The sequence below is a fragment of the Geotrypetes seraphini genome, chromosome 5, assembly GCF_902459505.1.
Source record: "Geotrypetes seraphini chromosome 5, aGeoSer1.1, whole genome shotgun sequence".
Classification (NCBI taxonomy): domain Eukaryota; kingdom Metazoa; phylum Chordata; class Amphibia; order Gymnophiona; family Dermophiidae; genus Geotrypetes; species Geotrypetes seraphini.
In genome coordinates, this window is record NC_047088.1 from 4282392 (window position 1) to 4305770 (window position 23379).

Genomic DNA, 23379 nt, shown 5'->3' on the forward strand with positions numbered 1-23379 from the left:
CCCTGAAGAAGGACCAGGCATGATTTACCGTTAGCCATATTTTGGAAGTGTTCCTAAGTTTCTTCCTTACCAATTCCCTCATTGCTTCGTAGTTTCCTTTCCTGAAGTTAAAGGTTGTCGCAATGGATCTCTTGCCTTTTGACACTCCTACCTCAACCTTGAACTTGATCATATTATGATCGCTGTTTCCCAACGGTCCCACTACTTCTACTTCCTTTGCAGGTCCCCTTAACCCATTTAGGATTAGATCCAGAGTGGCATTTCCTCTCGTCGGTTCTCTAACAAGCTGTTCCATGAAGCAATCCTGTGTAGCTTCCAGAAATTTTGTCTCCCTAGTGCATTTCGAGCTTCCAAGACTCCAGTCTATCCCAGGGTAGTTGAAGTCTCCCATAATAACCGTGTTGCCGCTTTTGCATTCTCGCTACATCTCGGCTTCCATTTCCTCATCGATATCTCTGGTTTGCCCGGGTGGGCAATAAAATAGGCCCATCTTTATTTCAGGCCCTTTCCTTCCCGGTATTTTGATCCATAGAGATTCCAGCTTGCTGGCAGTCTCTGCTGTGTCCATTTTTGTGGATGGTATGCCTTCTTTTATATATAGGGCTATTCCACCTCCTTTTTGTCCTGATCTGTCCTGGCGATAGAGCTTGTATCCCGGTAGTGCTGTATCCCATTTGCTTTCCTCATTCCACCATGTTTCAGAGATTCCAGTGATGTCGATGTCTTCTGTGTTGGCCAAGGCTTCTAGTTCCCCCATTTTGTTTCTTAGGCTCCTTGCATTAGCATATATGCACTTTAGATCCTGGTATTTTGCTGTCCTCCGTTCCTTTCCCTGTGCTTCGGTCCATATTTTCTTCTCTCTCGAGTTCCCTGACTTCCTTCTCAATGTGTCTCTCCATGGTGTGAAATCCTTCGATCTCCTGTATCCTGTCCTCTAGTCGCTTGACCTCCTTCTTCAAGCTTTTCAGTTCCTGACACCGACTGCATACATATGACTGTCTCCCCGAGGGGAGATAGTCATACATATGACAGTCTGTGCAGAACACTGGAAAGCTCATCTTCTGGCTTCCTTCTGCTTCCATTGTTGTTCCTACTTTAATATATCAGTTGAGATTACTTGTGACTTGAGATTACTTGTGTCCGCTTTGTGTCCTTTCTCTCTCCCTATCTGCTGCTGGTGTCCTCCCTGACTCTCTCTCTGTGCTGGTGCCCTCTCTTTCTCTCTCTAACTATCTCTGGTGTCCTCTCGCTCACTGCCTGTTGGTGGTGTCTTCTCTGTCTCTCTCTCTGTGCTGGTGTCTTCTCTCTCTATGCTGGTGCTCTGTGCTGGTGTCTCTCTCTCTCTCTACCTGCTGCTGGGGTCCTCTCTCTCTCTACCAGCCGTTGGTGTCCTCTCTCTCACTCTCTCCCTCTGCCTGCTTGGTATACTTGTGTGAACGGCTTGGCCCTTTGTGTCTGTTTCTCTCTTACCTTCTGTGCTTTCCTTCTGTACTTGTCGCTTCTTTACCCTTCTGTCTTACTCCGTTGACTTGTCCCTTCTCAAAGGCCCTTCGCAAAGGCACTCTCGCTAAGGCGAGCGCCTTTGCTGCTCGCCTTCGCCGCGCGCCGAACGGCTGCACGCCGTTGGCTCCGCCCCCTTTCAAGGGGGAGTCCGATGCTGCCTCTGACGCGGTGGGGGTGGGCGGAGCGTACTCTCGCCGCTTCCCCGAGTCCTGTGCTTCTTCCTGCCTCCTTCCCCTGTGCAGAACTCTTTGTCTCCAACTCACCCTCTCTGTCAGGCTACCCGAGCACGCTGCCTCCTTCTCCTTCGCTCTGGCAACCCGATTCAATGCTCTCCGCGTTGGCTCCGCCCCCTTTCAAGGGGGAGTCCGACGCTGCCTCTGACGCGGTGGGGGTGGGCGGATCGTACTCTCGCTGCTTCCCTGAGTCCTGTGCTTCTTCCTGCCTCCTTCCCCTGTGCAGAACTCTTTGTCTCCGACTCTCCCTCTCTGTCAGGCTACCCGAGCACGCTGCCTCCTTCTCCTTCGCTCTTTAAGATTTTATTCCCACTCTCAGCTGTTGGACTGGCCATGGATTCTTGGGGAGGGGAGGGGCCATGGATTCTTGGGGAGGGGAGGGGAGGGGAGGGGGGGATGGGAGGGGAACTGATTATATTGTTGAAAATGTTATTTCCTGACTGGTACTACTGTTTGTATTTGCTTCTTACTGCTGGAATAATAAAAATCATTTAAACATAAAGTGAATCCTGAGATGGACCGGAAGTCAGTGAAGGTTTAAAAGCAAAGGAGACACATGGTCAAATTTACTTTTTCCAAAAATTAATTTTGCAGCAGTATTTTATATCAGTTGGAGTCTTTGAAGGCAGGTCTTTGTTATGCCGAGATAGATAGCATTACAGTAATCTAGCCAAGATAATATGATAGATTGAACCAGGATAGAGAAGTGTTGTTGGTGGAAAAGGTTTCTGACCTTCGTCAGCATTTGAAGGCTAAAAAAGCACTTCTTGACAAGACAGTTTATTTGATACTTAAAAGTAAGAGAAGAGTCTATGAGAACTCCCAATATCTTGGAAGAGAACTCGATATGCAGGGAGACCCCAGAATCCAAAGTTACAGTTGGAGGAAGACAGTCCAATTTTGGGCCTAGCCATAAAAGTTTTGTTTTTGCAGTATTTAGCTTCATCTGGACAGACAGGCTTGCAGTTTGGAGATATGATTTATTTTAAAGGCTGGTGTATCCCAAGCTGACAACTTATAAAGGTTCAATGTGGTCATATAGAGATTGAACAAGATTGGGGAGAGCGGAGAACCCTGAGGGACCCCGCAAAGGGGCCGCCAGGATTTTGAGGTGTCACCCAGTGGCGTACCAAGGGGGGGTGGGAGGGGCGGTCCGCCCTGGGTGCCAGCCCTGAGGGGGTGCTCCCGGCCTTGCCGTTCAGTCCGCCCCCCACCCCCGAAGGACCACTCGCCCCACTGACCTTCCTGCACCACCTGTGAAGCAGCCCGCAGCAGGTTCGCGATGTCAGCGATCCCTGAGCTGCTTGGGCGCTGCTTCCTGCGCCGCGGTCCTGCCCCTCCTCTGACGTCAGAGGAGGGGCGGGACTGCGGCGCAGGAAGCAGTGCCTAAGCAGCGCAGGGATAGCTGACGTTGCGATCCTGCTGCGGCTGCTTCATAGGTGGTGCAGGAAGGTCAGTGGGGCGAGCGGTCCTTCGGGGGGGGTGGGGGAGGGACTGAACGGCAAGGCCGGGAGCATAGGTAGTGCTGCTTCATAGGTGGTGCGGGGAGGCCAGGGGGGCGAGCGGTCCTTCGGGGTGGGGCGGGCGGGCAGGCAGGCAGGCTTTCAAGGGGGGGACAGGCCTTCAAGGGGGGGACAGGCCTTCGGGGGGGGTGCAGACCTTCAAGGGGGAGGGACAGGCCTTCAAGGGGGGGCAGGCAGGCCTTCAAGGGGGGGCAGGCAGGCCTTCAAGGGGGGGCAGGCAGGCCTTCAAGGGGGGACAGGTCTACAAGGGGGTGGGACAGGCCTTCAAGGGGGGACAGGCCTTCGGGGGGCTGCAGGCCTTCGGGGGGGTGCAGACCTTCAAGGGGGTGCAGGCCTTCGGGGGGGGTGCAGGCCTTCGGGGGGGGTGCAGACCTTCAAGGGGGGGGACAGGCCTTCAAGGGGGGGACAGGCAGGCAGGCCTTCAAGGGGGGGACAGGCCTACAAGGGGGAGGGACAGGCCTTCAAGAGGGGGACAGGCCTACAAGGGGGGTCAGGCAGACCTTTAAGGGGGGACAGGTCTTTGGGGGGGACCCTGGTTTAGAAGTACACGGAGGGAAGGGGGTGTTCAAAGAGACGTGCATATGCCAAACTTTGGGGGGGGAGGAAGAAATAATGCGTCTGAAAATAGAGGAGAGGGAGAGAGATGATAGACCATGGGATTTAGGGAGGGAAGGAACAGAAAGGGAGAGAAATTGGACACAAGGGATGGTGTGGAGGAGGGATAGAGATACTGGATAGGAGGGTAATTGGGAAAAGAAAGGGAGAGATGGTGGACTCTGGGGTGGTGGGGAAGGAGGAAGAATGCCGGATGAAAGGGTAGTTAAGAAAAGGTGGATTTGTGGAGGGAGATGAAAAAAAGGAAAGATACCAGACTTCCTGGGGAGGGGAGGGAAATGGAAAGGGAGGACAGAGTTGGCAGATGGATGGTTAGCACACAGAAAGAAGAAAGAAGGAGACCCTAGCAAGCAAGTTATCAGAAGAAAACCAGAGCCTTGGACCAACAAGATTTGAAATATAACCAGACAACAAAAGGTAGAAAAATTAATTTTATTTTCTGTTTTGTGATTATAATATGTCAGATTTGAAATGTGTATCCTGCCAGAGCTGGTGTTGGACTGCAAACGTGAGCTAGGATTTAACAGAGAGAGGAAAAGTCTTTTTGTTTCTTTATTTTATTTACACCACAGCGCCAGTGTGGTTAGGAGAAGCCAAAGGGGGTGAAAAAGCTATAAAACCCACCAGGAGTTTTGAAAAAAATCACCCAACTGGGCAGGAAAATCGAATTGAAAAACCAATTCAATAGGCTGAATTGAATCGAAATTTTTTTTCCTGAATCTGGCAGCATTAGTTTGCGCTACTGTCTTAGACTTTAGGACCTGGGATTGGGGAGAGATGGCATCCTCAGTACTTTATAATGCAAGTGAAACGAGGATTTGGTCAGACTTTTGAAGGGTCTGCAGAAAAAAAATATTGTATAGGCCGGGGACATGAGACAGCAGGAATGGGAACTTTTCTTCCTTCTATTTTTGTGAATGGAAAGGCTGAGGATGTCAGAGAGTTCAGTTAAAATATGTGCTTTATAAGAAAATATTATAATGTGTTTTATAAAGTTTATAGCATAGCTGGCCTACCCAGTGAGGTGTTCCTAGTGGTGGTGGTGGTGGCAGCGTGTCAATGTGTTGAGAGGAAGAGGTGGTCTGGGAAATTCTGCTGAGCAAACTCTGGGCCCATTTCTACCCCCCAGTTAGTCCACTCCACTCAACTGGTTCACACACTGAGTGGGTCTTTGGGTGTTGTTTTGGGATCTCTTCCAGTGGTTTATCAGTATCTTCTTCTGGTCCAAGGAAGGAAACTTTGTTATCTTTAGCACTGACCTACAGAATATGTTTGTAACAGCGCTGCTTGTGTGGCATTAGGCTATGTAGTGATCGAAAGAAAAAAACAGACTTTTGCACATTTTTGCACTATATGGTGGGTGTATGAGGAGATTCACATTTCCTGCACAGCTAAGTCCATGTGAAGTTACCTTGTGCTGTATTTGACATCTAGCAAGATCTCTGTTTGAAAGGAAAGATCTAAACTTAAAAATGAAGTGGCCAGAAGTTATGGTAAAAGCAGATAGTGTAGCTGGTTTTAAGAAAGATTTGGACAAATTCCTGGAGGAAAAGTCCATAATCTGTTATTAAGACATGGGGGAAGTGTCTGCTTGCCTTGGATCGGTAGCATGGAATGTTGCTACTCTTTGGGTTTTGACCAGGTATTAGTGTCCTGGATTGGCTACCATGAGAATGGGCTGCAAACGTGAGCATGGGCATGATGGACCATTGGTCTGACCCAGTTAGGCTATTCTTATGTTATGTTCTCATCTGTAGGGGCCTTTGTTTTCACTTCTTATTTTAATGTATTTTTTTTCTGGGAACTTATCAGTGTTTTTTATAATGGGAACAAAAATGGAAGAGAATTAATGTGTGTGGGATGAGGGGGTAACTAATTTCTTCAGCTAAATAATTCAATCCACTTCAAACAGACATAGGAGAACTCACGTATCATTCCCACACCCTCCAACCAAAAACGTCAAAAGAAAAAAACTGTTCAACAACCTCCTAGCCATTCGAGCTGCAACACTCGACCCCCAACTCTACAACCAATTGACATCGACCACAGACTTCAAAACCTTCAAAAAGAAATAAAAACCCTTCTATTCAAAAAACACATAAAACCGAACTAACACAATCAGAACTGTCCCAAGCATCACCTGCAACTACTCCATATGTACTTCTGATGTCATGACAATTCAGACATAATTTGTTATGTTATGTTTGGAATATAAGAAAATTTTCACTGCCTGTTTCTATTCTGACCATTTATTCCGTTTCATGGTCATTACAAAAAATATTTTTTTACATGGGGGGGTGTCAAAAAATGATGGGCCCCGGGTGCCACATACCCTAGGTACGCCACTGGTGTCACCTTTAATGTTAACTGAATAGAAATGAGACGATAAGTATTTAGAGAACCAGTCGAGAACAGCCTGATTGAGACCGATGTCTGAAAGTAAATAAAGCAGAATGTCGTGATAGACTACATCAAACGCTGCGCAAAGATCAAACTGAAGCAAAATAGCATATTTGTTTTGTAATTGTTGAATTTTTGAAAGTAGGGAGATCAGCAAGGCTTTGGTGCTGAAATTAGAACGAAATCCTTGTTGAAATGGTTGAAGTACTGAAAATTTCTCAAGATAGTGAGTTGACTAGCAACGATTGATTCTATCATTTTTGTCAACAAAGGTATGTTAAAAACAAAAAGGAGGAAACAATTCCAAAAAGGAAGCGTGAAAAATTCAATCAAAAATAAATAAAAACACGCTTACATAGAACACTATAAATGAAATCAAGAAAAACTTTTCAAAGGATTTCTAATTCATACTCTCATATGTGGAAAGGTTGTGCTCAGAGACATGGGGGAAAAAGGGGAACTAAGTCCCCCAAAAAACTCACTACCCAATCATTGCCACTTTTCATTGTTTCTTCAGGAAGCCAAACGAAACATTCAAAATACTAAAGTCTTCTATACTGGGTGTCAGTCTCTGAAACACAAACACAAAAATATATAATGTTAACAATTTAAACTGACTAAATCAAGTTTCAAGTTTATTAAATTTTGATTTTATGCAATATCCAATATTTCAATGTGTATTACATAATTGTAATGTACAATAAAAGCCAGGGATGACAAATACAAATGAGACAAAATTATACAGACTAATCATTATGTTCTATTAATACAAACTGGAACAAGTAGGTAAAGGGGAGAAATACAATAAATAGCACTCAAACATTACAACTTATACTAAATCAATTAAGGCAAAATGGAAAGGTACCTTCTAAAGCTCAAAAATTGATGTGCAACAAATTCCACTCCTCTGCTCACAGCGGCAGAGACACCAACAGAAAATTTAAAGGAAAAAACTTTGCGCCAAAAGGCGTCAGCAGTGTCATCGGACTTGACGTCAAAAAACGTGTTGGCAATTGGTCGATAATGAGAGGAAATGGTGGGATCTAGGTGTACTTTTTTTAGAAGAGAGATGAGTTATTTGCCCCATGGAATGCGAAAAGTATCCATAGTCAACCAAATTATTCTTTAGAAGAAGCGTGTTCCGGATTTTCTCAGGGTCAGGCAGCTTCTTGGGCTGAGTCTTTGCTGGTGCCTCCAGTGGATATTTGTAAGGCTGCGGTTTGGTCTTCCTTGCATTCTTTTGTCTGGCACTTCCATGTGGACGTTCAGGCACGTTGGGACACAGTGTTCAGTGAGTGTGTTCTGGTGTCGGCCCTTCGGGGGGTCCCACCCTTGATGGGTACTGCTTTGATACATCCTATCTGTAAGATTATTCTTTCAGCATACCGGTCTGGAGAGTTGCTAAAGAAGGAGAAATTAGGTTCTTACCTGATTATTTTCTTTCTTTTATCCTCTCCAGACAGGTATAGCACCCTACCCTGTCTTTGTCGTGTTGTTTTTGCGGGAAGATTTTTTGCTTTTTCTGCAGGTTCCAGTATTTTTCTAGGGCCGGGAAGATTGGAGAACAGTGGCTGTGGCTTGGCTGGCGAACTGTGAGAACATAAGAAGTTGCCTCCGCTGAGTCAGACCATAGGTACATCGTGCCCAGCAGTCCGCTCCCGTGGCGGCCCATCAAGTCCTGACCTGTAAGGGGACCTTTGACATTTGCATTTGCTCCTTTGCATTTTCCAACAGCGTTCAGAATTTATTAGTTGCTACTCCTGTTCGGAGTCCTGTTTTTTTTCTATTTATAGTTGTTAATTCTGCTTGGCTATTCGGCAGACTGAGGGAATAAGGGGGAGTAACCTATTATGTACAGTTCCAAAGTTTTGTTTCAGTCTCCACCTGCTGGTCATGATCAGATATATATCCATCTGTAAGATTACTCTTTCAGCTATACCGGTCTGGAGAGGCTAAAAGAAAGAAAATTAGCAGGCAAGGACCTAATTTCTCCTTTTGCATCGTGGGTAGCTTTCTTATATTCTTTATGTAATTTCTTACAGCTGGATTTGTCCCTGGGGAGTCTGGACTTGTACCATTTCCTTTCTTATCTATTTAGTTCTCTTTTCTTGGTTCTTAGGTTGTCAGTGAACCAGAGGGAGGAGAATTTACGGGGATAGTATTTGAATTCTTTGGTGCTAAGCCTTCGTAGAGAGCTTTTACCTGATCTGTGGCAGCCTCATCAATGGATTTGGAGTTAGGTTTAGTGTTTCTGCTAGGTTGGAAAGACCTCTAGGTCTATTGCGTCATTGTTGTAGATTTTCCTAGCTTGGAGTTGCTTCATGGTTGGTGGTTGTATCACTGTGTATGTGTGGTTAAATGTGATCAGATGGTGATTAGATCAGAATACTGGATTGATGGAGTAGCTAGGTGTTTGTGTCGAGTGATGAGTCCTTCTGAATAAAGACTAGGTCTAGGATAGAGCCTGCAGAATGAGTTGATGAGGGGACTATTTGGTGGAAGCCCAAGTCCGTTAGTGACATGATGAAATCTGCTGGTGATCCAGTTATGTTATGATAGTCTGTAAAATTAAAGTCTCCTAGTATGATGATCTGGTTGTAGGTGATGACCACTTTGCCTAGGATTGAGAGCAAGTCATCTAAGATGGCCATAGGCTAATGCTTTTCTATAATACAGCTTATCCTTTAGCCGAAAGGTCAAGTGCAGTTATTAGATGGGGACAAGATGGGTGACTAGTTGGGATAAACAGACGGGGGCTAAATTCAAGGTAAATTAATTATACAGTTAAACAATATACAGTATATTGCTTATATGTTTTCTCTATACCAGGGTCTCATAACTTAGTCCTATCTCATGCATACTCAATGTGGGTGTCCTGAGTACTGGGGTTGAAAACACCTATTGCAAACATTTCTCCACATACTGCTGTCTGGGAAAGGTTATTGGGTTATATGTTCTTTGGCAGTCATAAGCTTTCAGATCACTGCAAAGGACCACATCCATGTTTGTTTTCTTTTGAAAGATTCTGCAGCAATGTATCTTTGTTCTCAGTTGACAGAGAGATGCTGTGTATGATGCATATGGAGAGACTGCACATTTTGGAAACAACATGCGAGTCATTAAAGATGAAACTTCACTCTATGGAAACCTCAGGTGAGCAAAAGGGAGGTGCTGCAGGGAAACACAGAAACAGAAAAATGAAGGCAGATAGAGACCATCCATGTCACCTACTTATATGAAACTTGTATAAGGAGAGGACATGTTCCAGCATGTTGTTCAAAGTACCATATTTTTCGCTCCATAAGATGCACTTTTTCCCCCCCCAAAAAGTGGGTGGACATGTAGGTGCATCTTATCGAGTGAATATATACACCTTCCCCCTTTTAAGGTTCAAACAATTTTTATTGATGCAAACAACAAGAACACAGTAGCAAGGCACCCCAAAGGTGCGCAATACAAAACAAATATGCATCATATAAATAGTATAACATACAAGGACAAAACAAGAGGAATATCAACCAAACTTCCCCCCCTCCAACGCACACCACTGAAAGCGTGCATGGGAAGGAGAGCAGAAAGGCACTCCGAGGCACTGGACTCTGATGAGCCCCGAAGAAGCCACACCACTCCCCCCCCCCACTGAATCCCCTGTTCCCTGTCCATAGCAAAAGCCCATAACCTACCCATACCCCTCAATCCCATCCCAAACCCCCCACCCCAAAGGTACTCCCCACCAATACTCACCAGTACTCTCCCAGCCCAACTATCCGGGCACCCACTTTAGGACACCCATCTCAATACCATACTACGGCCCTTTGGATGCAAATCTTGCAAATATGGTTCCCAAATATTCAGGAACAACAACTTACGCTTCCTGGCCCCTGCCGCATCTCGCGCCTCCCAGATGGCCAACTGATGCAACTGGTTCCGCCAATGCCAAAACGCCGGAGGGTCAGAGACCGTCCAGCATTGAAGAATACATTTCCTGGCCAGTAAACTCATCTTCCTGCACAGAGCCTGATTCCCACTAGGCAAGTGGCCAAAAGCCTCTGGCAAATTCAAGACAAAGTGAGCCGGGGTACTGTGCAGGGCTCTCCCAATCAACCCGGACATGTAAGAGATTATACGCCTCCAGAAGCGCTGGATGATAGGGCAGGTCCAGAAGGCATGTCCCAAAGTGTCTCTCCCTAACCCACATTTATGACACAGTGGTGTAGGGAGACCCCCACTATAATACAACTGTGTGCGAGTGTAATATGCACGTAATGTCACCCTATAATGCATTTCCCTCAACCAAGCACACGGGGTAACCCATGGCGTCGCCCTCAAGGTACGGGCTACATCCCATTGCCCCAAATTAATTTGCAATTCCCCCTCCCATTTACCCCGGATGTTCTGGTAATCTTTGGCTGGTTGTAACTCTTGCAAGCTAGCATGAATGCTTGACACCGAGAGGGACACCCCCTCCTCCTGAGCAAACAGTTCTCGCAGCCTGGCCCCCATATGTAATCGCAATTGTGCTCTATCGAGGGATAGTGCTCCACTTGAAGACACGCAAACTGCGCGCCCCAGATCTCCCCCACCTTAGCTAGCAAATCTGCACGTGCCAACAACTCCCCATCATCCCCCAAAATATGTTCTAAACGAGAAACCCCTTTTGCTCCCCAGGACAGGAACTCTCTGGAGTCCCATCCCGGAGGGAAGGCCAGGTTACCCCGCAAGGGCAAGAGATCAGTAACCGTCAAATCCCCACCCAGGGCTTGCACAAGCCAATGCCAGGCCACTTGCAATGCTCTAAATATTATACTGGATCAGAGAGAAGGGGGCAAGGCCCTCCGTGGACTATGCAAAAGCGCAAACACGTCATAAGGAGCAAAAAACTCACGTTCCATCCAAAGAGGGGTGTAACTACTGGTCATATTCACCCAATCTCCCAAATGGCGAAGCAAACACGCATAATTATAAACCCTCATATCCGGTAAGCCCAACCCCTCCCTCCGCCAAGTCTCCAGCAACTGAGACATCTGCAATTTTGGTTTCTTGGCCGCCCAACAAAAGCGGGAAATTCCTTTATAAAGATTGCGTAAATCTTTCTTCAGCAAACAGAGCGGCAAAGTCTGCAGTACATAGAGCCATTTGGGAAAAATGAACATCCTAACCATAGAAATGTGCCCCATCAGAGAAAGGGGCAAGGCGCTCCAGGTATCCAGCAAAAGATCCATCTGTTGCTGAAGCTTATCCACATTAAGGTGATACAAACGGTGAACTGGCATAGTTATCAAAGTCCCCAAATACACAAATTGTCCCTTCGCCCAGGTCAGAGGGAATTCAGTCCCCCATTGGGCCTGAACTGCCGCAGAGGATGTTAACGCCTCCGATTTGTCCAAATTCAAGTGGAACCCAGCAAAGTCTCCATATTCGTTGAACAAGGCCGTCAGGGAGGGCAAAGGATCCGTTAAGTGAACTAAGATATCATCCGCAAAGGCCGATAATTTAAAGGATGATGCACCAATATTTTTTTTTAAATCTTTATTCATTTTTAAATTCTTACATCAAGTGAATTTACAAATAAAAGACAATTTTCACATATCACATGCACCAATATTAATCCCCCGTATAGATGGCATCGCATGGATATCCCGGATTAGGGGTCCAGAGTGAGCACAAACAACAACGGAGATAAGGGGCAACCCTGTCTCGTCCCCCTAGAAATTGGGAACCGTCTCAAAATCCTTCAACACTATTCTAGCCTAAGGAAGAGCATACAATGTGTGCACCGCCGATACAAAAAAACTGTCAAAATCTTAGGCCGCCAATGTTTCATAGATAAAATCCCAGCGCACCCTATCAAACGCCTTCTCGGCATCAAAGCTAATCAGCACCGATGGGAGATCGCACGCCGCACACTGTTCCAAAGACAGCAATAATTTTCATACATTTTTAGTGATGGTTCGACCCCTCACAAAGCCCACCTCAGCTTCGTGGATAAGGGAGGGAAGCACAGCAGCCAGCCGCTTTGCCAAAATTTTTGCTAACAATTTCACCTCCGTATTCAATAAAGAAATAGGACAATAGGAGCCTGCTATTTCAGGGTCTTTATGCGGTTTGGGTAATAGCAAAATGCGTGCCATATTCATACCCTCCGGTAAAGCCTCTGCTCCAACCATGACATTAAACATCCGAGCGAGGGGCTGGACAATCTCCTCACCCAAAAGCTTATAAAATTCGATGCGCATACCATCCTCACCGGGTGCCTTCAGCAGAGGACTGTTCCCTATTGCCCAATACACTTCCTCCAGTGTTATTGCAGCGTTCAGACGCTCCCTGTCCATCTCAGAAATACGGGGCAACGGTATCCCATCCAAATAGAGGCCCTCTGTCCTCCGACAGGGGGGCATAGAGATGCTTAAAATAATGAAAAAATATGTCACCAATCTCTGGATCAGTGGTAACTCTTGCCCCCTGCTCGTTCCTCAGGGCCTGAACCCTTCGAGGGCCCGTTCTGCTAGACACCAGGCGGGCCAGTAGTTCCCCCCCCCTTATTCCCATATTTATAAAGCTGGTACTTATAATAAGCGAGGGATTTGCAGGCCCGCTGATGAAGTAAGGAACTGAAGGCCACCTGATACTCCATCAATTCCTGTTTGTGCCTGGGGTCACCAGTCTGGCCATACCATCTCCGGGCTCTAGCTACTTCCCTCTCCAGACGCAAAATTTCCCTATCGCGAGCTTTTCTCACATGACTACTGTAGCTTAGGGTATCCCCCCTCAACACCGCCTTCGCCGCCTCCCAAAATAAGACAGGGTCCTCTTCCGAGTGAGCATTATGCCTCTTGTATTCAGCCCAGGTACCCAGCAACCGTTCCCTATAGTTTGGATCCCTATACAACGCTAGTGGAAAAACCCAGCGCCACTTCCCCTGAGGCCCCCTTCCAGCTTGCCACGACACCAGGCATGATCAGAAATTGTATAGGGACCGATCTCCACCCGCTCCAACTTCCGAAACATCTGTTCCGTTACCCAAATATAATCAATACGAGACTGCGTGCCGTGTGCCCGGGACATATGGGTGTAATCCCTCTCGGAGCCATGCAGTACCCTCCAGGGGTCGATTAAATCCTAGTTATCACTAAATCTTTGGAGCTCCCTCTCTCCAGCCCGACGTTGAGCACCCCCTGGTCCCGTGCAATCCAGACTAGAGTCTCGAACAGTGTTGAAGTCCCCCCCAACAACAAGGGAGACATGGGCATAGGGCAGCAACAAGCGGGTCAAGTTGGCATAGAAAGCCGGATCACAGTCATTAGGAGCATATACACAGCAAAATACCATGTCCCTCGACAGAGCACATACCTACCCTCCGCATCCCTGGCTAAGATTTGTAGATTCTCTAGTAAGCCCTTACGGAACAAAATCGCTACCCCCCTGTGTTTCCCCGTAGCAGATGCCACAACACACTCCCCCACCCACCATTGCTTCAATTTCATGTGTTCAAGAGCATTCAAATGGGTCTCCTGGAGAAAGGCCACATCCACCCTATGACGCTGTAAATGTTGTAAAATTTTTGAGCGCTTGATGGGGGAATTTATTCCCCCCACATTCCAAGTAACAAAATTAACCAGGATCCACTACCACTAACCACTCCACATACTCCACCCTCAAAATCCTAAGGACCCGGCCACCCCAGCCCCTGACCAGGCCCCACCAGTGCATCAGTGTACCATCCAAAGCCAATACTAGACAGAGAGTACCCTGTCCCCCCCCCCACAACCCAAAGTCCAACCCCTCCCCCACCACGCACAACCCCCACCCAACAGAACCCAACCCAAAACTACATCTCGAGACCATCCAAACATATCTCAAGAGCCCTGAGAAAGAAGCGACTCCACCACCCCAGCCACCCCCCAGCATCTCAATAACACATCATATACATGCAACGTACTGCCCACAACAGCTCTCCCGGATACCTATGACCTGGTCTCCCACAGACCCCCCAAACAATCCCGCAATCCATACAAGAACTCACTCCCCCCGCCCACCTCCAAACCTAGAAACATAGAAGATGACGGCAGAAAGGGGCCATGGCCCATCAATTCTGCCCACTCTAATGACCCACCCCCCATGACATTACCCCCCTAGAGTTCCCACATGTATATCCCATTTCCTTTTAAAGTCTGGCACACTGCTGGCCTCAATCACCTGAATTGGAAGTTCATTCCAATGATCAACCACCCTTTCAGTGAAGAAATACTTCCTGGTGTCGCCATGAAATTTCCTACCTCTGATTTTCAGCGGATGCCCTCTTGTGGCCGAGGGACCTTTTAAGAAAGAAGATATCCTCTTCTACCTCGATACGGCCCGTGATATATTTAAACGTTTCAATCATGTCTCCTCTCTCTCTCTACGTTCCTCGAATGAGTATAGCTGTAATCTTTTCAGCCGTTCCTCATACGGGAGATCTTTGAGCCCCGAGACCATCCTGATGGCCATCCGTTGAACCGACTCAACTCTCAGTATATCTTTTTGGTAATGTGGTCTCCAGAATTGTACATAATATTCCAGATGAGGTCTCACCATGGATCTGTACAACGGCATTATGACTTCAGGCTTCCGGCTGACGAAACTCCTACAGATACAACCCATCATTTGTCTTGCCTTTGATGAAGCCTTCTCCACTTGATTGGCTGTTTTCATGTCTTCGCTAATGATCACCCCCAAGTCACGTTCTGCCCTAGTTCTAGCTAAGGTTTCACCATTTAGTATGTAAGTTCTGCACGGATTTTTGCTGCCAAGGTGCATGACCTTACATTTTTTAGCATTGAAGCTTAGCTGCCAAGTCGAGGACCAATGTTCCAATCGAAGTAGGTCCTGCGTCATACTGTCGGGCATGGTGCCTTTACTTACTATGTTGTATAGTTTGGCGTCATCAAGAATAATGTGATTTTACCTTGAAGCCCCTGAGTTAGGTCTCCTACGAATATGTTGAAAAGGATTGGGCCCAAGACCGAGCCCTGCAGCACTCTACTGGTCACCTCCGACGTTTTTGAAAGGGTGCCATTTACCATCACTCTCTGAAGTCTACCGTTTAGCCAATCATTGACCCATGCAGTTAATGTTTCTCCCAAACCCATCGATTTCATCTTGCTCAATAACCAGCGGTGAGGGACACTATCAAAAGCTTTACTGAAGTACAAGTACACGATATCTAGGGACTCCCCCACATCCAGCTTTCTCGTTACTCAATTGAAGAAGCTAATTAGGTTGGATTGGCAGGACCTTCCCTTGGTAAATCCATGTTGGCGGGGATCCCATAGATTTTCCTCGTCCAGGATCGTATCTAGTTTGTGCTTAATTAGTGTTTCCATGAGTTTACTCACTATGGATGTGAGACTCACCGGTCTGTAGTTCGCAGCCTCTGCCCTGCATCCCTTTTTGTGGAGAGGGATGACATTAGCTGTTTTCCAATCAAGAGGGACTCTTCCCGTATTCATGGAAAGATTGAAGAGCACGGATAACGGCTCTGCCAGGACATCACACAACTCTCTAAGCACCTTGGGGTGTAGATTGTCCGGTCCCATGACTTTGTGCACTTTGAGTCTTGATAGTTCGCAGTAGACGCTGCAGGGTGTAAACTCGAAATTCCTGAACGGGTCTTCCGAGCTTTGCTTTGCTTGCAACTGTGGGCTGGACCCCGGTGCCTCGCAGGTAAAGACTGAGCAGAAGTATTCATTTAGTAGTTCTGCTTTATCAGAATCCGATTCTACATAATTCCCGTCTGCTTTCCTAAGGCGTACTATCCCACCTGTGTTCCTTTTTCTATCACTGATGTACCTGAAGAAGGATTTTTCCCCTTTCTTAAAATCATTCGCTAGATTCTCTTCTATTCGAAGCTTGGCCTCTCTGACTGCCGTTTTGACAGCTTTAGACCTGGCCAGATAGTCTTCTTTTTTTGCATCTCCTTTACCTGATTGTTTGTAGGAAATAAATGCTTTTTTCTTCTATTTAACGAAGTCTGAGATTTCTGTAGTGAACTACTGGGGTTTATTGTTTCTCCGTCGTTTGCTTACCATTTTTATATAGCGGTTTGTTGCTTCGCGTAGGATAGATTTCAGGGTTGACCACATAGTCTCCACATTATCGGTTTCAGCCTGGTCTTGCAGTGCCCGACGGACGAAATCTTCCTTGCGTTTGAAGTCAGTGCCCCGAAAGTTAAAGATCTTTGTTGTTGTGGTTAATCTGGTGAAACCTTTCCTAAGGTTGAACCAAACCATGTTATGGTCGCTGGAGGCCAGCATATCATCTACCAAAACTTCTGATACGCTTTCTCCGTTGGTGAGTACCAGGTCCAGTATCGCCAATACCAATTGTTTGAGCCGTGCACCCTTTATGGAGGTTAACAACCTTCTGCTGCCGCTGGTTTTTGCGGAAAGTGCGTTCCAATCTGCATCGGGCATTTGAAGTCCCCTAACAGTACTGTGTCCCAACGCAAAGTGATGTTTTCAATGTCTTCGATTAATTCCATATTCTTGTCTTCCTATTGTCTTGGAGGTCTGTATACCACACCAAGATACAGGCATCTTTCGTTTCCTCTAGCCAGGTTCACCCAGAGGGACTCCCCGGTGTACTTGACATCTGTGATTCTGGTAGTTTTGATGTCTTCTTTAGTGCAGTGTTCTTCAACCACCGGTCCATGGACCAGTGCCGGTCCATAGAAATTTCCTGCCGGTCCACAGGGCCAGCACGTGCATCAGGCCCAAAACAGTATTCTTCAACCACCAGTCCATTATGTGATCGATGCAGCGTTATCTTCGAGCCAGCTCCCTCTTCCTAACTGATTCAGTGCACAAAGCCACGGGCATCGGCTCCTATGGGCATCCTGCGACTGAACCGGAAGCATTCTCTCTGACGTTGCAACATCAGAGGGAAGGCTTCCAGATGAGGCAAGGGATGTGTAAGGTGCAATTAGTACTATTATGGGGGTGGGATCTGGGGTGGAGATTGGGTAGAGATGGGCGGGGTCTGGCCCATGACTTAGCTCAGTGTTCTTCAACTGCCGGTCCATGGACTGATGCCGGTCCACAGAATAATTCTTTTATTTCTGCAGGTCCATAGGTGTAAAAAGGTTGAAAAACATTGCTTTAGTGTATAGTGCTACCCCTCCTCCTAACTTGCCCTCCCTGTCTCGACGAAGTAGGTTATAACCTGGTATAACCATATCTCACCCATGTAAGTCTGTGAACCAAGTTTCGGAAATCGCCACTACGTCTAGGTCGGCGTTCATTATTTCTGTCTCTAAATCCAGAATTTTATTGCCCAAACTGTGTGCATTAACATACATAGCCCTCCATACCTTATGCTAAGTTCCTGTGTAGAGTTTCCCGCCTGAGTTAGAGTGACTCCAAAAGCATTGTTTACAGTGTGTGCACTTACCTCGGACTCAGAAGTGTAATTGCGACTCACCCCTTCTGGATAGTTACTTACTGTGCCGGTATGTGAGTGGGTACCCTCCCCCAACTTACCTAGTTTAAAGCCCTTTGAAGTAGGCGGGCTAATCGATGTCCGAAGACATTCTTACCTCTTCTGGTCAGGTGGAGTCCGTCTGGTCCCTGAAGTCCCTGTAGTGCCTCTCCATGGTTTAGGAATCCAAAGTTCATCTCCCTGCACTATCCGTGTAGCCACTCATTAGTCCTCGGGATACGCTCCTCCCTGGCTCTGCCCTTGCCTCTTACTGGGAGGATCGAGGAGAAGACCACCTGCGCTCCCAACTGCTTCAGCTTCTCACCCAGGGCTCCATAGTCTTTGGGTATACTCTCCGGTGTGTTCCTGGTAGTATCGTTCGTTCCGACGTGGATGAGAAGCATGGGAAAGTGGTCCTGGGGCTTGAGAAGTCTATCTAGACAGGTGGTGACATCTCCGATTCTGGCTCCAGGCAGGCAGCAAACCTCCCTTGATTGTATATCCGGTCTGCAGATTGGTCCCTCGGTGCCCCTCAGCATGGAGTTCCCAATGACTACCACTCTGCGCTTCTTCGGGGGGAGCCAATCCGTTGTTTCTGGGGTTGGAGCCAAGTGTTGGACATATTCCTGTATCTCGTCGGCAGTCCCTTCCTGTAAGATCTGGAATCTGTTCCTCAGGGTGATTTGAGGGGTTGATGTAAAACTGCCCTGTTTGAGAGAAAAAGAAGAAGAAACTGAGAAAGGGTGGGGTCTTCTGTGCTTACCTGTGGAGGAGGTTACCAGCTGCCAGGAGTCGGCGTCACCAGCCATCTCCTGCACCCCAATCGTTGGTTTCAAAGCTGAAGGTTTGGGCGTCACTGGGATGGACTGCGCCTGCTCGGTGATTTGGGACATCTCCTGGACGACTCCGTCGATGAAGGCCTCATCCTCTCTGATGCTTCTCAAGCGCTTGACCTCCTCCCTTAGGCTCCACAGTTCATAGAAACATAGAAAAAAGCAGCAGAAAAGGGCTATAGCCCACCAAGTCTGCCCATTCCAAGTATCCCCTCCCCTGAATTTACTCCCTTAAAGATCCCACGTGAGTATCCCATTTTCTCTTAAAATCCGTCACGCTGCTGGCCTTTATCACCTGCAGTGGGAGTCTGTTCCAATGATCCACTACTCTTTCAGTGAAGAAGTACTTCCTGGAGTCGCCATGAAACTTCCCTCCCCTGATTTTCAGCGGATGCCCTTTGGTGGTCGAGGGTCCCATGAGCCAGAAGATATCATCTTCTGACTCGATGTGTCCCGTGATGTACTTATATGTTTCAATCATATCTCCCCGTTCTCTTCTTTCCTCAAGTGAGTACAGCCGCAATTTTTTAAATCTTTCTTCATACGTGAGATCCTTGAGCCCCAAGACCATCCTGGTGGCCGTTCGCTGAACCGACTCGATCCTCAGCACGTCCTTTCGGTAGTGTGGTCTCCAAAACTGAACACAGTACTCCAAGTGAGGCCTCACCATGGCTCTGTACAACGGCATCATAACTTCAGGTCTCCTGCTGACGAAACCTCTGCGGATACACCCCATCATTTGTCTTGCCCTGGAGGAAGCCTTCTCCACTTGATTGGCAACCTTCATGTCCTCACTAATGATCACCCCTAGGTCGCGTTCCGCCGTGGTCCTAACCAAGGTCTCACCATTTAGTACATAAGTTCTACGCGGGTTTCTCTTACCCAGGTGCATTATCTTGCATTTTTTAGCATTGAAGCCTAGCTGCCAAGTAGTTGACCATTGTTCCAGCAACAGTAGGTCGTGTGTCATATTATCAGGTAATAAGCTTTTGCCTACTATGTTGCAAAGTTTGGCGTTGTCGGCGTCCTTGCGTCATATCTCTTATGAATAAGTTAAATAGAATCGGGCCCAGGACCGAGCCCTGCGGCACTCCACTGATCACGTCCGATGCTTCGGATGGGGTACCGTTCACCACCACCTTCTGAAGTCTACCGCTCAGCCAATCCCCAACCCATGTAATTAGAGTGTCTCCTAATCCTATCGATTTCAGCTTGTTCAGTAATCTTCGATGAGGGACGCTATCAAATGCTTTACTGAAGTTCCTGTAAGATGTCTCCATCTAGCTGGCCCACCTCCTCTGTCTGCGTAGAGACTGTAGCGTACTGCTGAGGGATGGCCTCTGTCTGCACAGAGGCCTCTGTCCACCGTCCAGGGTCATCCTCTGTCTGTACATAGTCCGTGGCCATCCCCTGGATCCCTTCGGTGATTGGAATGCTGGTCTTGATTGTAGTCCTGGCGCTTCTTGTTCTCCCTGCCATTTTCAAGTTGTTATATAGGTATGCCTGCTTGTTAGTTAGTTGGAAAAGTCTGCCTGTTGGTTAATTTGAGAGTTTGAAAGAAAAGTCTGCCTGTTAATTGATTTGAGAGTTCGAAAGGTTAGTGTGTCTGAGAAGGTCTGCCTGCTATGGGTTTAGAAAGGACTATCCGCTGGTTAGAGAGCTAGAAAGGACTGCCTGTTTAGGAGGATTAATTTAAAATAAAGTTTGAGAAAGAATACGATATAGTGCGAGAATTTATTAGTTAGTTCTGTGTGACTGCTGTGTGTGACTGTTGGCCTAATTCCGCTCTGTTGCAAGTTGAGTCCTTACCTTGGCGGTTTTCCAGAGCCCTTAGAGTTACAAATACGGCCTTCTTGGAGGCCCTTTGCAAAGGCGCTCTCGCTAAGGCGAGCACCTTTGCCGCTCGCCTTCGCCAAGCGCTGAATGGCTGCGCGCCGTTGGCTCCTTTCCTTTTAAGGGGGAGCTCGGCCTCGATGTGCAGATGACGTCGGAGGGGTGGGCGGAGCTATCTCTCGCCTCTGCCCCTCTCTCTCTTGTGCCTGCCTTGCTTCTGCCTGCTTACTCTCCTGCTCCCAACTCTCCTCCTGATTCTCTCCGCTCCTGTCTCTCTCCGCCTTCCACTACAGCCTCCCTCCTCTGCTGGTCAGCCGCCTTCCCACTTTCTCTGGATTCCCAGTGCTCGCTACGCCGTTGGCTCCTTTCCTTTTAAGGAGGAGCTTGGCCTCGATGTGCAGGTGACATCGGAGGGGTGGGCGGAGCTATCTCTCACCTCTGCCCCTCTCTCTCTTGTGCCTGCCTTGCTTCCGCCTGCTTACTCTCCTGCTCCCGACTCTCCTCCTGCTTCTCTCCGCTCCTGTCTCTCTTCGCCTTCCATTACAGCCTCCCTCCTCTGCTGGTCAGCCGCCTTCCCACTCTCTCTGACCCACAACAAGTATACTGCAAAGATCAACCCAACCAACAATTAATCTTCTCATGGGGGTGGACATGGAGGTTTATGGCTCCCTGCAATCCGGGCCGTTGCTCCTCTGGTCTGCCGCTGCCATTCAGAAGGGCCAGCCTGCTCCTCCGCTCGCTCCCTGGGAGGATCCCCTTCAGTTCAAGTTCAAGTTCAATTTTATTTGATAAATCGCCTATAAAAAATTTTCTAAGCGATGTACAGTTTAAAACACCTTATGGGTAAACAGACAGTCCTAAAAACAAATTTTAACAAATTTTAAAAACAGTAGAATAAATAACAAACAGTATTAAAACTTAAAAAGGTTTCATGACTAACTGGATACACTAGGAAAAAGGGGGAAAAAGTTACAATTATCTCGGTCTAAGAAAGAAGAAACAAAGAAGGGTAAAAAACATATAAGGAAGGGGCAAAAGAAAAGAATGGAAAAAGAAGAAGAGGAAAAGAAAAAAAAAAAAAAGAGTTTAAATCAGGAAGGTTAGGAACGCCAAGTTCCCGCAGCACCGACCAGGCCTCCGCCACCGTACGGACCCGTCACATCACAGTCCCTACCGTCAGCGCCAAGGCAAATGGGTAGAGCCACCGATATCTGAGGCCCTCTCTGTTGAGATAGGTGGTCACCGCTTGCAGATCCCTCCACTTGCGCAAGGTTGCTGCCGCCACATCTTGATAAATGTCCACCTGCAAGTTATTCCATTTGTAATCCCTTTGCTGCCGTGCGGCATGAAATATGTCCTCTTTCACCCGATAGCTGCTTAAGCACAAAACAATGTCTCGGGGCAAGTTAGATCTCGGATGTCCCAAAGCCCGAAGAGCTCGTTCTATTTCAATTTCCGGCACTTGCCCTTCACCCGCCAGAGCACTGGTGAGGATGTCCGTACAGATGTCCAAAGCCGTCCAACGGGCATTCTGATAGGCACTTTCTTCCGGCTCCCCTCGGATTCAGAGGTTACATCGTCGGGATCTGTTCTCCAAATCTTCCAACTTGTCCCATATCGCCACCTCCTCCGTTCGGACCCCAGCCACTGCCTGCTGCCTGGCAATAATGTCCTCAGTCATGGTGTTGACATGGGCTTCCACCGCATTCTACCACTTCGCCTGCTCTCCCAGATCTCGTTTTAAATCCGCTACAGCTGTGGTAACATCATGACGCAGGGACTGCAGTTCTCTACGAATGTCCAACAGCAATTCCCTAAGGGAGTCCTGTGTCTCCACGGAGCCTCCCTGCATATCACCGCCAGGTCGATCCGGAAGATCCATGCCACCCCTCACAGCAGCCTCCGACACTGCCATCCCGGTCACCCGTGGCGGACTAGCTTCCGCCGCTTTCGGGGCACTCTGCTTTTTCCCCGCAAATCCGTAGCTGTCCAACTTCTTCCTGGGGGACATCCTACGCGCCCAGCTGCTGTCGGTGTGAATATAGGGGGGTGGCTCACAGGGTGGGCGAGGCAGCAATCCCCTCCGCTGGGGCAATCTCCCAGGCTCTCGGCACTCGGGACGCTCACGGGCAAGCAGGGGTGGCTAGGTCTGCTCACCAGCAGGAAGGTGGGGCGCCCTGAGGCCCCAAGCTCACAACCAGCCCTCCCGATCTGAGCCAAACCCTTGCCCTTTCCAAAGACTGAGCCCTTCACTGCCAGAACTCAATATGCCGGCTGCTGAGGCAGGGGTCCTCCAATCAGCGCTGAATGCACTCCCTGCAGGTGCCCAATTGCTCTTCCCCCTCTCCACTGCAGCACCCAGTCAAACAAAGCGCGCTGGGGTGCTCTGCAGTGGACACGCTCGGGCCGGACCAGACCTCAGCACCCACTTCCGCTCCTCCGCCAGCCAGGAAACCGGAACAGCTGGCACCGCGCACACCACACGTGGGGGAGGCAGGCCGATAAGCCGCTGCACCGCTGTTGCCCCAGGACCACTCGGACGCACTCCGACAGGTGGGAGGCGGGATCCAGGCTTGATCAGCCGCTCAGGCGCCGACTGCACCGCTGCCGCACGCTGGAGGGAGAACGGGGCGGCCTTCGGGGAAGGAGCCTCTGGTTTAGGCTTCCATCTTCCCGGGTCCTTCCCCCTTTTAATTCCAGCGATCCAGTGCTGTATCAGCAGGAGCTTTCCACGCTCCTGCCCCTCCCTCACTGGACGGCTGACTCCTTCTCTTGGCAGCAGAACATAGAAAGATGACGGCAGAAAAGGGCTATAGCCCATCAAGTCTGCCCACTCTACTGTCCCACCCCATTAAGTCAGAGTGCTGCTCGACCCACGTAGAGATCCCACGTGGATGTCCCATTTATTCTTAAAGTCGAGCACGCTAGTGGCCTTGATCACCTGCATGAGCTTTTTGCACTCCTGCCTGGTTCCGCGCCGCTCCC

General features: G+C 48.3%; 1 protein-coding gene across 5 annotated transcripts in view; it reads left to right on the forward strand.

Annotated features, from left to right (window-relative positions):
- LOC117361664 overlaps positions 1-23379 on the forward strand; it is a 162762-nt gene that overhangs the window by 131955 nt on the left and 7428 nt on the right. For all 5 annotated transcript variants that reach the window (XM_033947311.1, XM_033947314.1, XM_033947315.1 and 2 more), the window contains one exon: positions 9326-9427. In XM_033947311.1, the coding sequence (XP_033803202.1) occupies positions 9326-9427 (102 nt within the window). The remainder of the gene's footprint in view (positions 1-9325; positions 9428-23379) is intronic.